Source organism: Hyperolius riggenbachi, chromosome 7 (genome assembly GCF_040937935.1).
Source record: "Hyperolius riggenbachi isolate aHypRig1 chromosome 7, aHypRig1.pri, whole genome shotgun sequence".
Taxonomy (NCBI): Eukaryota; Metazoa; Chordata; class Amphibia; order Anura; family Hyperoliidae; genus Hyperolius; species Hyperolius riggenbachi.
The window spans coordinates 228,422,611-228,437,320 of NC_090652.1; the positions used below are offsets into that span (position 1 = coordinate 228,422,611).

The following is a 14,710-nucleotide window of genomic DNA, read 5'->3' on the forward strand; positions in this document are numbered from 1 at the left end:
CAATCACTGCAATGAGTACAAAGCAGGGTGTAGTATTCAACTGGGAGGCCAACTGCTAAAAATTAGGGAATTTATACACTGTCGGAGCAGTTTTGCAGTATATTGTGAAGTTTGCATATGTGGCAGCTTTTATATAGGCCAAACAACCCGTATGATATGCACCCGCTTCCAGGAGCATTGCAACTCGGTAAAAACAGGAGTAGGAGCCGGCAGATTGATAAGACACGTGAGGGAATGTCATAATGGCAATACTGGTTGTTTAAAATTCGCAGGTATCCTAACTGTAAGGATTCCCCATAGGGGCGGTAACCGAGAACAATTGCTATTACAGCAGGAGGCTAAAATTATCTCGATTACAAATGCATGTGGCCCACTAGGATTAAACGATAGGAATTAGCTACACTGTTTTCTTAGTAAATACAATTGAGAGTTAGATCTCCCCTTTAAGATGCTGTATTATACGTCCATTCAGTTTTAAACCTACTTTTTATTCCTTCGTGTTCTTTTAATTTGTTGCTTACACTTAAAGTATAGATCATGAATTTATGAAGTGTTATAAGTTGGTATACCACTCATACTTTTTGTATTGTAGGTATGCATAAGAAAGGCCAGATGATCACCATGACAACGTATACTGCCTATCCCAGTGTATACTATGCTGCCCAATGAAAACGTCTCAATAAGGTCACGTAGGCGGGGAGACCTGCAATGCTGACCCGTATGAGAAGAGGGTGGCTCTGCGTATGCAAATGGAATTGGCAGCGTTCTGTAGTGACAGGAAGGGTCGCTATGGCTACCAGATACACGTACGCCCGCTGAACGGCCGCTCCCCCTGTCACACGGCACGCAAGAGTGTTTCGATAGGCGGGGAGACTCGTGGCTCGCCAATAGGCTGGAGGTAATCACTGGATGTGACGTTGTGGGTAGGGAAGGGGCGTTGCCAAAGATCAGCGTGGTGTGCGTTCCAAGCCAGCTACTGGGCGGAGGTGAGTGAGATGGCCAACATTTAAAAGATTGTATGTCATTGTATTTGTTTGTCTCTGAAGAAGCAGGGTCTATCTCTGCGAAACAGCTGTCAGACATCTTGTTCTTCCCCCCACTGCTGTAACCACTGTGTCTACCCACCACAATAAAGGGTTTTTATGCAGTAGATGCCCATCATCTTCTGTTTCTTTGGACTGCAATTTGACTGTATGTGGAGCACACTGCAGGTAAGACCACTTGTGGTTTAAATCCTCCCTGCTGCATTTTTGGTGCCAGTGCTTTTTTCTTCATTTTGTGCAAACTACATAAAGGTGGTTTTAACCTCCTCTTGGCCCCATGAATGGGCTGCAATTACGTCACCAGAACACCGCCAGGCACAGGGATGCAACATCTGGTCCCAAGCATGGCAAAGAAAGACAGGATATTTATTGAAAACAGCCAGGACTAGCGACCGGAGACCAGGTGCTCAGGGCTGATGCTGTAAGAACTACTAATGGTAAGGAGCTTTCATCCTCTGTTCATAATGTTTTTAACCTCCTTGGTGGTTATCCTGAGTCAGGCTTAGGGTGGACAAAAAAAGCCAGGAGCGGTAACCCCGAGTGTGACTAGTGGTAGCCACTAGCAGGACTGTGCAGAGCATAGTGCGTAGTGGGCGTTTTCACTTACCTCCCCAGGGATCCAGATGCTGTCAGCAGATCTCTGCATCCCTTGGGTGAGATCGCGTTTGTCGCCATGACGGCAGACAGTGATCTCACTACAGGGTTACAGTGCTACCCGGAGGAAAGAGGGAGAACTGCAGCGCTGGATCTCAGCGAGGTGAGTAAGTGCTGGGGCTGCTGCATATCGCTCTGGAATGTGATTTTTGTCACGGTTTTAAGGTCTAAAAGCCTGCAAAAAATTTGCACCGCTTTTAGATCCTAAAATCCAGAAAGAATTAGACTGCCAGGAGGGTGGGGGGGGGGGGGGGGGGGGTAATAAAACAACTAACCTATATTTCTTCCTGGATCACCACTAAGCCCCACTCCACCTACTTTTTACCTCCTAGTCTACTCCTATACCCATGTCCCAGCCTATTACACTTATGCCCTGGCAATATAATAACTTGGCCTTACTACACCACTTTACCTTCCCATGTAGATATCTGCTACAACTAGGGTTTTGCCACTACATATTTGTATCCTCCTTTCCCTATAACATGCTGCTGCCTACCACTATTGAGTTATGTTACCACAGAACCCACTAGACTTAACAATACCCTGACATTGCACATACACAACCATATTATGCTTACTTATTATATCTTGCTGTTACAGTGTGTGTGCGTGTATATACATGTTGTTGTAGTGATTTTAAACATAAAAACAGATACTAACCTAAGAAGAGGGAAGACTCTGGTTCCTATAAAGCTTTCCTGTTCTCACGCCAGTCTGCATGTTCCCCCACAGGCTCCCCCATTAGCAGTCCAGTCTCTTCCACGTTGGGTGGGCCTCAGCAGTCTTAGGCTCAACACACACCATGCAATCTTGGTTCAATCTTACCACTTTCATGTAGTATAAGAGCTTATCCAATCAATCATTAAAAGGTATTTTCAATCTAATGGACCTTATACTACATAGATTTGGTAAATCTGTACAACCAAGATTGTATGGTGTGTGTTGATCTTTTAGAAGCACTCCGGCTTCTAAAGATGAGGCGCTCTGTACTGTACCCTCTCTCATGCACTCACGCGTGTGCAGTACTGAGCTGCCCATCTTTGGAAGCCTGAGTGCTTCCAAAGACTGCCGAAGTCTCCCACAGCAGGAGATTTAAACGGAGGAGCCTGTGGGGGAAGAAGGACACTGGAAGGAGAAGGGGAAGTCTCTATAGGACCCAGAGCCTTCCCCTTAGGTGAGTATCAGTTTTTTATTTTTATTTAGGCTTCAGACTTGCTTTAATACATACCCCCACATATCTTTATACCCCTGCTACCATATTTTATGCTTGTAGCGGTGCCACAACCTGTGTTTATTATTGATTAAGTAGCATTAATTGCATAATAATAAGCTAGATACCAACCTGAGTTGGTGCTTCTTATGTTTATGGTAACCCACCCTAATAGTCTTTTATCTTATCTTCTCCCGTTTGTTTTTATCTACTAATTGTTTTTATAAATTATTTGTTCTTTTTATATCATTTGTCCTGAGCATTGCTGTTTGATTCTTTTAGGGCACTTTTACTTGACCTGATGTCGTGTTGTTGGCTGTGAAACGCGTTGACCTATGTGCATGAAACCCTCCATCGACCCCCCGCTACCCTCCAACTACTGCCCGATCTCCCTCCTCCCCTTCGCCTCACAACTCCTTGAGCGTCTGGTTCACAAACGCCTGACCCAGTACCTCAATGCCAACTCACTAGTAGACCCACTGCAATCTGGATTTCGGCCTGCCCACTCAACCGAAACGGCTCTCAAAGTGGTCAATGACCTTGCCTTAGCTAAAGCTGAAGGTAAATACTCCATTCTCCTCCTCCTTGACCTTTCAGCAGCTTTTGATACAGTAGATCATCCCCTACTCCTCCAGTCCCTCCAATCCATGGGCATTCACGATCTCGTCCTGACCTGGCTTTCATCCTACCTCTCCAACCGCTCCTTCACGACTACCTTCAATGAGTCCTCGTCCACCCCCAACCACCTCTCAGTGGGAGTCCCCCAAGGCTCGGTCCTTGGCCCACTACTGTTCTCCCTTTACACATCCTCCATTGGCAAGGTTATCTCCTCCATGGGTTTTAACTAACATCTGTATACAGATGACACCCAAATCTACCTCCACACCCCTGACATATCCACCACTACCATGGACAAGGTCTCCTCCTGCCTATCTGCCATCTCCTCCTGGATGTCCGCTAGGTTCCTGAAACTAAATCTAGACAAAATGGAAATTATGATCTACCCACCCTGGTCATCCCTGGACCTCCCAGATGTGCAGGTCACTGTTAACCACACTACCAATCGCCCTACCTCTCAAGCCCGCTGTCTGGGTGTCACCCTGGACTCCGCACTCTCCTTCACTCCCCACATCCCAAACCTCACAAAGTCCTGCAACTTCCACCTTCGTAACATCTGTAAGATTCGCCCTTTCCTGACCTCTGCCACCACCAAACTCCTCATCCATGCCCTCATAATTTCCCGCCTCGACTACTGCAATGCCCTTCTGTCGGGTCTCCCTATGATCCGAATAGCCCCACTGCAGTCCATCATGAATGCGGCAGCCAGAATTATCCACTCCTCCGATCGCTCCACCATGGCGGCTCCCCTCCATGAATCCCTCCACTGGCTTCCTATCCAGTCCAGAATCAGATTCAAGATATTGTGTCTGACCTACAAATCCGTCCACAAAACCTGTCCAACCTACATTTCTGATCTTACTCAGAGATACACACCAAGCCACTCACTCTGCTCCTCCAATGAACTTCACCTGACCGTCCCCCGCATCACCCAGTCCCATGCACGCCTCCAGGACTTCTCAAGAGCCGCTCCAACACTATGGAGCTCCCTACCTCCACCCATTAGGGCAGCCCCCTCCTTCAACACCTTCAAAAAGGCCCTCAAAACTCACCTTTTCACTCTGGCCTACCATCCCTCACAATTGCTCTAAACCCACAGCTGAACTCTGGTCCCCTACCTCTCGTGTCCCTACCTCTCCCTCTAGATTGTAAGCCTTTGGGCAGGGTCCTCCTTTTGTGTCCTACCTGATCATGCACCTCCATTACTGTGCACCCATGCTATGCATTTGAGTGAACCTAACTTGCCTAATCTCCATGCTCCCCTCCAGTGACTGACTAAGCATTACCTTGTACTCATACTGTGCTGTGTGATCTGGTTTTCTTGTATTCCTGTATTGTCATATTGCTGTATGTCACCCCTAAATATTGTCTGTAACCTAAATTAATGTTCAGCGCTGCGTAATATGTTGGCGCTTTATAAATACAATAATAATAATAATAATAATAATAATAATAATAATAACAACAACAACAATACATTTTTTTCGAACATCGTATTCTTGAGATGTAGTTCTTGAAGGTAAGACCCATTTACCATCATTTTTTTATAATTTTTTTCTTTACACGATATACAGTATACAGCCTCTTTACCCTTGGGCGCCTCCTTCCACCCTTCAGTATTGACCAGTGACCCTCACCCAAGGGTCACACTTTACGATCTTACCTAGAGTGAGACCCGCCCTATTTAGAGCAGTGACCACTGGATTTCATTCACAAGGCTGAGATGGGACGGTACTTCCCCACATGCTCTTTTCCAAGTGGTTGCATCTCTAGGAACCCAGCTTTGTGAGTATAACTTTCTACTGTTAATACCTATATCCTCAGTACCTTACTTTATTACATGCGATTGGACTTTCCGTGGTCCCTGTGTGTTTTTCTTTCCTCTACAAGTCTGAATACAATCTGATGTCTGGACCTACCAGTCCTGGCTACAAACATGATCCATACATAAAGAAATACTAAATGGTCAACACCTTTAACACCTAGTGTCAGCATTTTCTAAATGCAAAATAATATTTCATTACCTCTGCTCTGTATTTTTTAGTAGTTCATTTGCTCCATTTGGATCTTTATCCTTAAAAATCTGGAAACAGCAAATTGCCTGTAGTAATCCTATAAGGCCTGCCGTTGACATTGATACCTTTTCTGTTATGTCAGTGATCCTAAACATTAAAAAAAAAAATAATAATTTTAAATTTAATTTAATGTGAAATGAATTGCTTGTGTTGAATACATCATTTATATAAAATACACAATGTTTGACCCATTACTTAAAAACAGACAGTAAAGAATCTTACAAAGGGAAAATGTCATATTGGACAGAAGAGAAATGGGATTTTTAGGAGACAATGCAAATACTAATTGAACAATAAAAAAATTGGGAATAAGAACAATAAGTCTTAACTTAATGGAAGGTGACAAACAAGCCTGACACGCGTTTCACAGTTCCACAAACCACTTTACCTGAAGCAAAAATACATTGGTAAACATCTTACCATGATTACCGGTAATTAAAACATTTCAGTATAGCTAGTAAACAAAATAAAGTCGTACAGGTAGTCTATGGTTAATGGACTAGATAGGAACTGTGGGTTCATTCGTAACCTGAATCCATTGTTAAGTCGGAATGCTGTTACACCTTTGTCCCCTGTGCCTCATCTGTGCCTCTTTCTGCCTTTAGTGTTTCCCCCCGTGCCTCCTCTGTGCCCTCCTTTGCCTCCAGTGTCCCCCTCTTTGCCTCCTCTGCCCCCCTGTGCCTCCACTCTGTCCCTCTATTTGCCTTCTTAGTGCTGCCTTGTATTTCCCTTTGTGCTCCCTTGCCCCCCCCCCCCCCCCGTTCCTTATTGTGTTCCCCTTTGGTGTCCCATGTGCCTTATAGTGTCCCCTAGGGAGCCTCATTCTTGTCCCCCCTGGTGTTGCCACCATGATCCCTGCCTCCTACTTCACCTGTCCTCAAGCCCAGAGTTTTGTGCGGCTATAAGCTACTCACCTCCTAGCTGGAGTCCATCGCCATGTAACATTCCTCTCTGCTTATTGATATACTGTATTCTAGGCTCCCTGGACTGCCAGAAGCCAATACTTACATTCAGGATTCAGGTCGAGCAGGTACCACCAGTGTAATTATAGCTTCTTTATTGATCACATAATTATCGCTGCGTTTAACCTTATGTGATCAATAAAGAAGCTATAATTACACTGGTGGTGCCTGCTTGACCTGAATCCTGAACGTGACAGCTCCAGTGGTGTGGAATGCTGTTAGCTTGGGCATGCCTTCTGTTCATGGGTGCTGTCCCACCCTCCTCTAAGGCCCGTTCACACTTAGAACCGCAGAACGCTGACGATTACCGCCGGCGTTTTGCGGGAGTGATTTTCCCGCAATTAGCGCGGAAAAATCACTGGACACTGCGGCGGTTTTGGAGCGATCGCGATTAATCACGATCGCAAATTGCGGAACGCTAGTCGCCGGCAAACCGCTGCATGCGGCGCGGTTGCGGTTATCGCTAACCGCAACCGCGGCAGTGAGAACACTGCCACTCGCTACATTGTGTAGCGGTTCTTGCAGAACCGCTAGCGGTTTGCCGTGAGCGGGAATCGTGCGATTCCCGCTCAGGTGTGAACGGGCCCTTACAGTTTTCTGCAGTCAATACTTACAGAAATAAGGTCAGAGAGTTTCCTAGAAGGATTGATACTGCTATTAAAACTCAAATACTATGATCACATATTGAGAAGACCGGAATCCCTGGAGAAATTATTGAAGTTTGGAAAAATTGAGGGGAAAAAAAGAAGAGGAAGACAGATGCTAATATGGATAGGCAGCATTTGGGAAGCTATGAACATGCCTATGCAACAGCTGAAAGAAGGAAAGACCGGACACAGCTAGTGTGCAAAAATATATACTATATGATCACAAAGAGTCAGAATCATTAAAGAAATGAGGAGAATTCTGGATAAACTACTTAGATGATACACGGCTCTTCTCCAGCTCTTTATAAATACATTTGACCTGTATAAATTAAGGGCTGCAGAAACGAAGTACACATGGCCTCTACTTCAAACTGAAAAACTGTGAATTCAAGAGGCGTAGTATCCAATATCTTAGTTAAATGATCTAACCAGATAGGATAACAATTGAGCTCTGTATAGACAGGGACGGGATGGGGAAAAGACTGAAAGGGAAAGAGCGCACTCAATTTCAATAAAACAATAGCAAAAGACCTCTCCGTGGAGTATTCTCACCTCTAAGAGTTGCTGACTTGCCCGTAGGGTTTATCAGTATTAACGCTTTCTTCCCTCTATCAGCCGGGAACGCTGGCTGCAAAGGTTAGCTCCCTCCGTGTAGGGTCTCCTTTAATCCACAGGATACTCTGCACTAGTCCTCCTGGACAGGATAACCGGACTGGCTTATACCTAAATTTTAGTCCTCCCAAAGTGGGGGTAGGTTGTTATGGGGTGTGCAGAGTGGTACAGTGGGGAGAGATGGAGGAGAGAGATTGCAGTAAAGCATAGCGGACTAAGCACCCAGTGTCTCTGGCAATCAGTCATATGCGCCGCCTCACCTAGGTTATAGCGAGATCGGCATTCTGGCTGACGGGGAGTACTTGTGCGGCATCACTGTCCCTGGAAACTGTGTGAGAGAGGGAGAGAGGCTACCCAGGGAGAGGTGATATAGGAGGCAAGAGGCTGGCGCTTGCGGAGATAACACTCAGCGCTGTGGCGGCTGATGGAAATAACAACCCCGCAGGTGAGTACTCTGCATTGGCGTTCCAGCGGAGAGTTGGTTAGATTGAAACGGACACTTGCGAGAGGATTTTACACAGTGCGGCCGAGATATAAAAAGTGAGTGATGAGCTGGCTTGCGTGTAGTAAGCAGACACACTGCGTGTCTAAATGAATATAAAAAAAGGTTTATTAAGGCGACGCGTTTCAGGAGACCTTTCTCCCTTTTTCAAGCTGGCAAACAAGCTAGAGGTGAGAATTCTACACGGAGAGGCATTTTGCTATTGTTTTATTAAAATTGAGTGCGCTCTTTCCCTTTTCCCCATCCCGTCCCTCTCCGTACAGATGCTTTACAACCACAGTGAGTGGTTAATACAGAGCAGCACCACTTATCCATCCTTGAATTCCTTTTCACCAGCCTTACATCACCTATCTAGATCGCTCTTCCTGTGCATATAGGAGTAAATATATACCATCTAGTATAGGATCATTCTCTCTAAATAACAATTGAGCTCTGTCATTCTGAAATGGCCCCCTTACAATGACTGTAAAAGACATCCAACCTTTCACTGGCTTTTCCAACTTCTGTTGTAAAAGCAGATAGAAATTTTCTGGTATCATTGCTCCACTGTTAACGTTTACTCCTATACTAAAGTTTCTGGCCAAGCTCAGCCTTTTGTCTTTAGCTAAATACATACATCCAATAATTGTCAACCATCAAGGATCGGGAAACTGTCCCTCAGGAGACAATTTGGGGAAAGATGCTGTACAGAGACATCGCTAGCCTAGACTCTGGCGATGTGTTGTGTTTTTATACAGGTGGATGGAGGGAGGACAATTGGCGAACAATGGAACAGCTGGAGTTTGGTCAGCAATTGGTAGCATTGTAATTGGTCATGCTGTGGCATCAGGGGTCGTTAATAATTCGACAGGATCCTTAACAATGCCTGATGCCCAAGCAAGACTTATCGGCTACCAAGGTTCACACACAGTGATCGTCAGCTGAAACATCATCAGCGGATGGCTATCGCATGTGTTTATGTAACTTTAGAAGTGGATGTCTTGTAGAGCGTCATCTTAGGCTGGTTTTATACATTATTTTGTGGTGAGATGCTCCTGCTGCATCCCACTGCAAAGCAAAAAACTACAATCATATGACCCTGTGGGGGAGTGCACTGACAGGGTCATATGCCCCCATTCAGTGACGCACTCCCTACTGGGCAGGAATTGAGTCACTCGGATTCCTGTCGGTCCACGCATGCATGTCGCAATGCACTGTGTTCCTCTGTATACACTACGTGCATCGCCTATAGACTTCTATTGCTCCAAGCACCGTGCATTAAGCGCGGTGCTTGAGGTAACAGGCTGCCCTTGCATTGGCACGGATACTTCCAGCGCACCACGATAAGTGTGAAATTCTCCATAGACTTATTGCTTTTGCAGCCCCTTGTGGTAATATAAAATAACACAACGTACCAATTACTTGCAAGTGTAAAAGGGCCCTCAATGTTTTCGGTTGGGACCTAAAACATTATTGTACCAGGTCGCCTTGTTCTCAGGAAGACTGTCCTCTGCTCAAAGGTATTATGATATTTGTCATTGGGAACTTCTAACTGATCAGTGAGAAATTCAGTCTGTCAACATTCTGGCACAATTTCTCAGTGAATTTTTTCCAGTAGATGGACTGTTTCTCATAACCAGACCTTTGTACCCCAAGAGGCCAGAACACTGCTGCTGCCATACTGCCATAATCAACCTGCAATGGGCTATTTTGTATTTCAAAATACTGGATCTTTTACAAAAAATTCTTGGTGGACTAAAAATGCCAAATCAGCTATATGCCTGTAAAAAATAATACAGGTGTAAAGCCTGGGGTTTGCTCAACCTCCTTTCCCATGACTTTTTGACTTTAGCATTATTAGAACAACCTCAGTTTAGAGTTACCAGTCATGAAGATTTCATTTCTGCAATGGCCAACTGAACACCAAAATGAGCTGGAGCCATTTCCTGCCCATGAAAGGCACACTTACAGCCCTAACCACTGTTAAAACTTTTACTTGTTGACACTATATAAGAGCAAAGGATTCAATCCACATTCTGGTTATGAAAAGAACTTGTCTTTAAAGATGTATATTCATCCATTTTCTTTGGTTATCAATAACAAAACAGAAAGAACCAATGAGACCACAACAATACTTCGATGTTTTACCTCAGCCACCGTGTGATGGTCCTTGCCACTAGGCTAAATCGCAGGCGGCATGCTCGCAAGATTTTCATTAAAATTCCCAAGGCTTTCCAGCTGCTTCATGAAATGTTGTTAAATTAGTTATGGTAGTGAAACGGTCATTAAAATGACTCAAATGTATTAGTGTTGCTTCAGTAGTGTCAGCACAGTTTGCTGTGTGTACAGTATCCTTATGCCCATTATTATGTATTACTATTTTTTTTGGGGGGGGGGGGGGGGGGGGGTGAAGGAAGGGACAATTAACTTAACTGTTGTAAGACTGGGAGGAACATACAACTGCAGTATAGTAGTGTCCATGAAGTGAAACTATCTTTTTTCATACTTCACAAACAATTGTTGCATTATAAACTTATGCATGTGATCACTGCCTTTTCTGGCATTTTTGTCAACCCAGGCAAGAAAACCCACCCCCATACAAATATACATGCACACTAAATGCTACAATATTTATCTGGAGAAGTGGTGTCCTCTTTGTTCTACATCAGTGGAACCCAGCAGTGTGCAGTGTCCGTTGGATTGTCTGCCTTGAGACATTGCCACCAGCAGAGCCAAAATTCACCAGGATTGGATTATTACCTCTCCCACTATCCTCCGGGCCAGCACAGGTGTCACTTTTGGCTTCCGACCACGTCATCTGAGATTTTCCACAGTGCAGAACATCTTGTATTTTTAAATAATACTTTACACTGTAGCCACTGGAACTTGAAAACATTTAGATATGGCCTTGTAGCCCTTTCCTGACTTGTGAGCAGCCACAATGTGCAGCCGCATGTTCTCACTGAGCTCCTTTGCCTTAGCCATGACTGTCCACAAACCACCTGCAGAGAGCTGCTGTTTTTCTGTTGAGTTGCTTAAAACAGCTGTTCCCAATTAATCAGGGTAATTAGGATGCTTTAGAACAGCTTGGACTATTTGGAATGGTATAGAACTTTGGATTTTCTCACAGACTGACAGTTTGTGAAGAGTATGAATAATTTTGGACTGGACACTTTTTGCTCAAATTGAAATAAAAACTGAGAAATGTTTATTTTTTCCACAACAATGCCTTTTGTACATCGTCGTATTATCTTTTTGGAGACACCTATGCCATTTCCCATCAAAAAATGACTTGCTGGTTGAATAAAAGTAACTTTAAGTCAAAATTTTCCAGGGGTATGAATAATTATGGGCAGCACTGTACATGCTGCTAACAACAGATAGCACGCCCACCTCATGTTCAGATATCATGTTCTCACACATAAAAATGTCAGGTATCATGTCCCTCATAGGTCAAATACAGATAACATGTCTTGCACAGACCAAATGCACATTACATGTCCTCCACAGATCAAATGCACAGGACATGTCCCCCACACACCAAATGCAAATGACATGTCCCCCACAGATCAAATGCACATGACATGTCCCCCACACACCAAATGCACATTACATGTCCCCCACAGGTCAAATGCACGTGACATGTCCCTCACAGACCCAACTCATATTACATGCTCCCCAAAGACTAAATGCAGAGGACGTGTCCCCCCAGATCAAATGTACCTGACAAGTCCCTCACAGATCAAATGCACATGACATGTTCCCCACAGATCAAATGCACCATAACATGTTCCCCACAGATTGAATGCAGATAACAGGTCCCCCGCAGACCTAATCCATGTGACTTGTCCCTCACAGATCAAATGCACATGACATGTCCCCCACAGATCAAATGCACATTACACGTCCCCCACAGATCAAATGCACATGACAGGCCCCCACAGACTAAACTAGCAGCAGTAAGAGCATTTCTAAAGCCTGCTATGCACCTTCAATTTTGATTGGCCAATTTAACCACTTCCATGCAGTATTGGACGATTTTACCTGCACAATCAGCTCATGGTATTCCAAATCTGTTGGCCCTCATACCACATGGAGGTAAAGTTTCTAAGTGATTGGCCAATTAGAAATGGGAAGTGTGTACCAGGCTTTAGAGCAGGGTGGAGTGAATGCTCAGGCATGCTGAAACTCACTTCTGCTCTCGCTGTCTATACCTCAATGTCTGCCTTGTGCTTTTAACGTTTGTCTAAATTAAAAATTAAAACTTCTTTGAACCTATGTGCCCAGCTTACTCCCTGGCACAGGTAGTGTGGTTTAGGCTTTTTGTGCACCCTGCATCTAGTGCCAGGAATACACCAACACATACAGTAACGGCTTACAATCTAGTCCCCAGTGTGGCAGCTTTGTCCGCATTTGAGAAGTGGTATCAACCATTTCTTATTTGTAATAGAGGTTTGCACTGGTTTCGCACTCTTTTACCAGTATGCCATTTTGCAAAATACACACAAAACTAGTGCAGAGTCTTCTTATTTTGTAAATTTTGAATTTACGCTCAGCACACATGCACATGCACTACTTTCTTCTATTTGTGATTAGATAGGTAGGAAATAGGTAGAAAAAGCACCCATAATTGCTTTCATAAATCTACCCCAATGCTATTCAGGTTTTTAAAATATGGCAGACATGGGCTCAGGTGGATTCAAGTTTAGTTCAAAGTTAATAAAAAATTCATAAGACAAACATTGACTTTATACGGTTGATTAGAAATTGGCAACTACTCACCATTTCTTGTCTTTTAAAGGGACAGCCTCATATATGCTCTGGTACTGAGAACTCAAATGTTCAAAACTGTTGCAATCAAACTTTGATATATTTGCCATAGCCTAAAAACAATATAGATATAGATATAAACAGTCATACGTAATCTGTATAACATGGAACTTTTATTTTGTTTCTCTTATTCATTCAGTTACAAAAAAGAAAAATCTGGACCTCTGCATGGCTTTTTTAAAGTGGACCTGAACTCTTGCATAGTCAGAAGGAAAACAGAGAAATACACCATGTATGTATTTAGAGAGCTTAGCCTGTCTGATAACCCCTTACCTGTGACTAATCACAAGTTGTAATTTGATCCTAAAGCTGTGTCAGATGACTGCCATGGCAGAGAAGCTAATTTGAAAATACAGGATATTAACTATATGTCTGCTTCTATGAAAGCAGGAAGTAGACACACTGCAGATCTATTGTAGGATTTGTATCAGCTGTAACAAAGAAATGTTTTTTTCTTTAAAATGTTATTATGCTGTTGTGTATCTTTTAGAGCAGAGAAGACGTTCTGAGTTCAGGTTCGCTTTAAGATAGATTTTTGGGTACATGTCTATTATTGGCTTGTGCTAAAAAGGTGACTGAATATGGCCAGCCCTACCCTCCTTTCATTGTCCACTACTGCCTACCTTCTCTTTCGCTTCCCAATACTGAGTTGACAGCCTCCATACCACGATTGGTATGGAGGTATGGAGGTATGGAGCTTCCCGTTAAAACACACCAAAAGTGAAAGGAATTTGGAGACTGACATATTTACTTTTTTTTTTACATATTTACTTTCTAATCCTCTGCCCTTACTTTAAACAGACTCGGATCAAGCATGCAGATCAGGTCTGAACCTCAATTAGCCTGGCCTAACCTCAATAAGCTGGCCATACACTAGGCCGATTACCCGCCGATCGACAGACTCGATCACTGGGATCGAATCTGCTGTCACGTCGTTCACCCTAAACGCTAAATTTCAATGTATTTCGTCCCGAAATAGATCGGTCCCGTTGATCGCTCTGAAATTACCGTCGATCGCCCGCAGGTAGGGAGCGCATCGCTAGCGGCGTACGATCGACGCAGGTATACATTACCTGAAGCTGGCTCCCGGCATCTTCTCCGCATCACCTCCCGGCTGGCATCTTCTTCGCATCACCTTCCGCATCACGGCATCCGATCCGTGTATAACTTCCTGTGTCACTGCAGTGACAGCGGAAGTACAAATAGAGGGCGCTCTATTTGAACACTGGAGAGACAAAGTTATGCGCGGATGCCGTGATGCGGAGAAGATGCCCGGGACCAGGCTTCAGGTAATGTATGCGATAAACAAAAGTAGTGCAAGAGCTCAGGGGATACCAAATATACAAAAACCTTTATTTAATATCATACAAAGTGACATGCAGCATAAGCTTGCACAAACAACAACTTCACCTAAAATCACTCAAAAACAACTGCCGAAAGATCCTCACACACACCCTGACACACACCATACTGCTGCACACACGCTGGTACCGGTACCTGTACCCCTACTGTTCAGATATCTTCAGAGTGAGGAGACAAATGGTGCCAGAGTATGCAGAAAACACAGCTTCAATCGGC

The 14,710-nt window shown here is 44.2% G+C and overlaps 1 protein-coding gene across 4 annotated transcripts in view; it reads right to left on the reverse strand.

Moving 5' to 3' along the window:
• Nucleotides 1-14,710, reverse strand: part of LOC137524891 (putative methyltransferase DDB_G0268948) — a 118,758-nt gene that overhangs the window by 6,132 nt on the left and 97,916 nt on the right. For all 4 annotated transcript variants that reach the window (XM_068245379.1, XM_068245378.1, XM_068245380.1 and 1 more), the window contains 2 exons: nt 13,085-13,185; nt 5,550-5,687 (listed from right to left, as the gene is read on the reverse strand). In XM_068245379.1, coding sequence (XP_068101480.1) covers nt 5,550-5,687; nt 13,085-13,185 — 239 coding nt within the window. The remainder of the gene's footprint in view (nt 1-5,549; nt 5,688-13,084; nt 13,186-14,710) is intronic.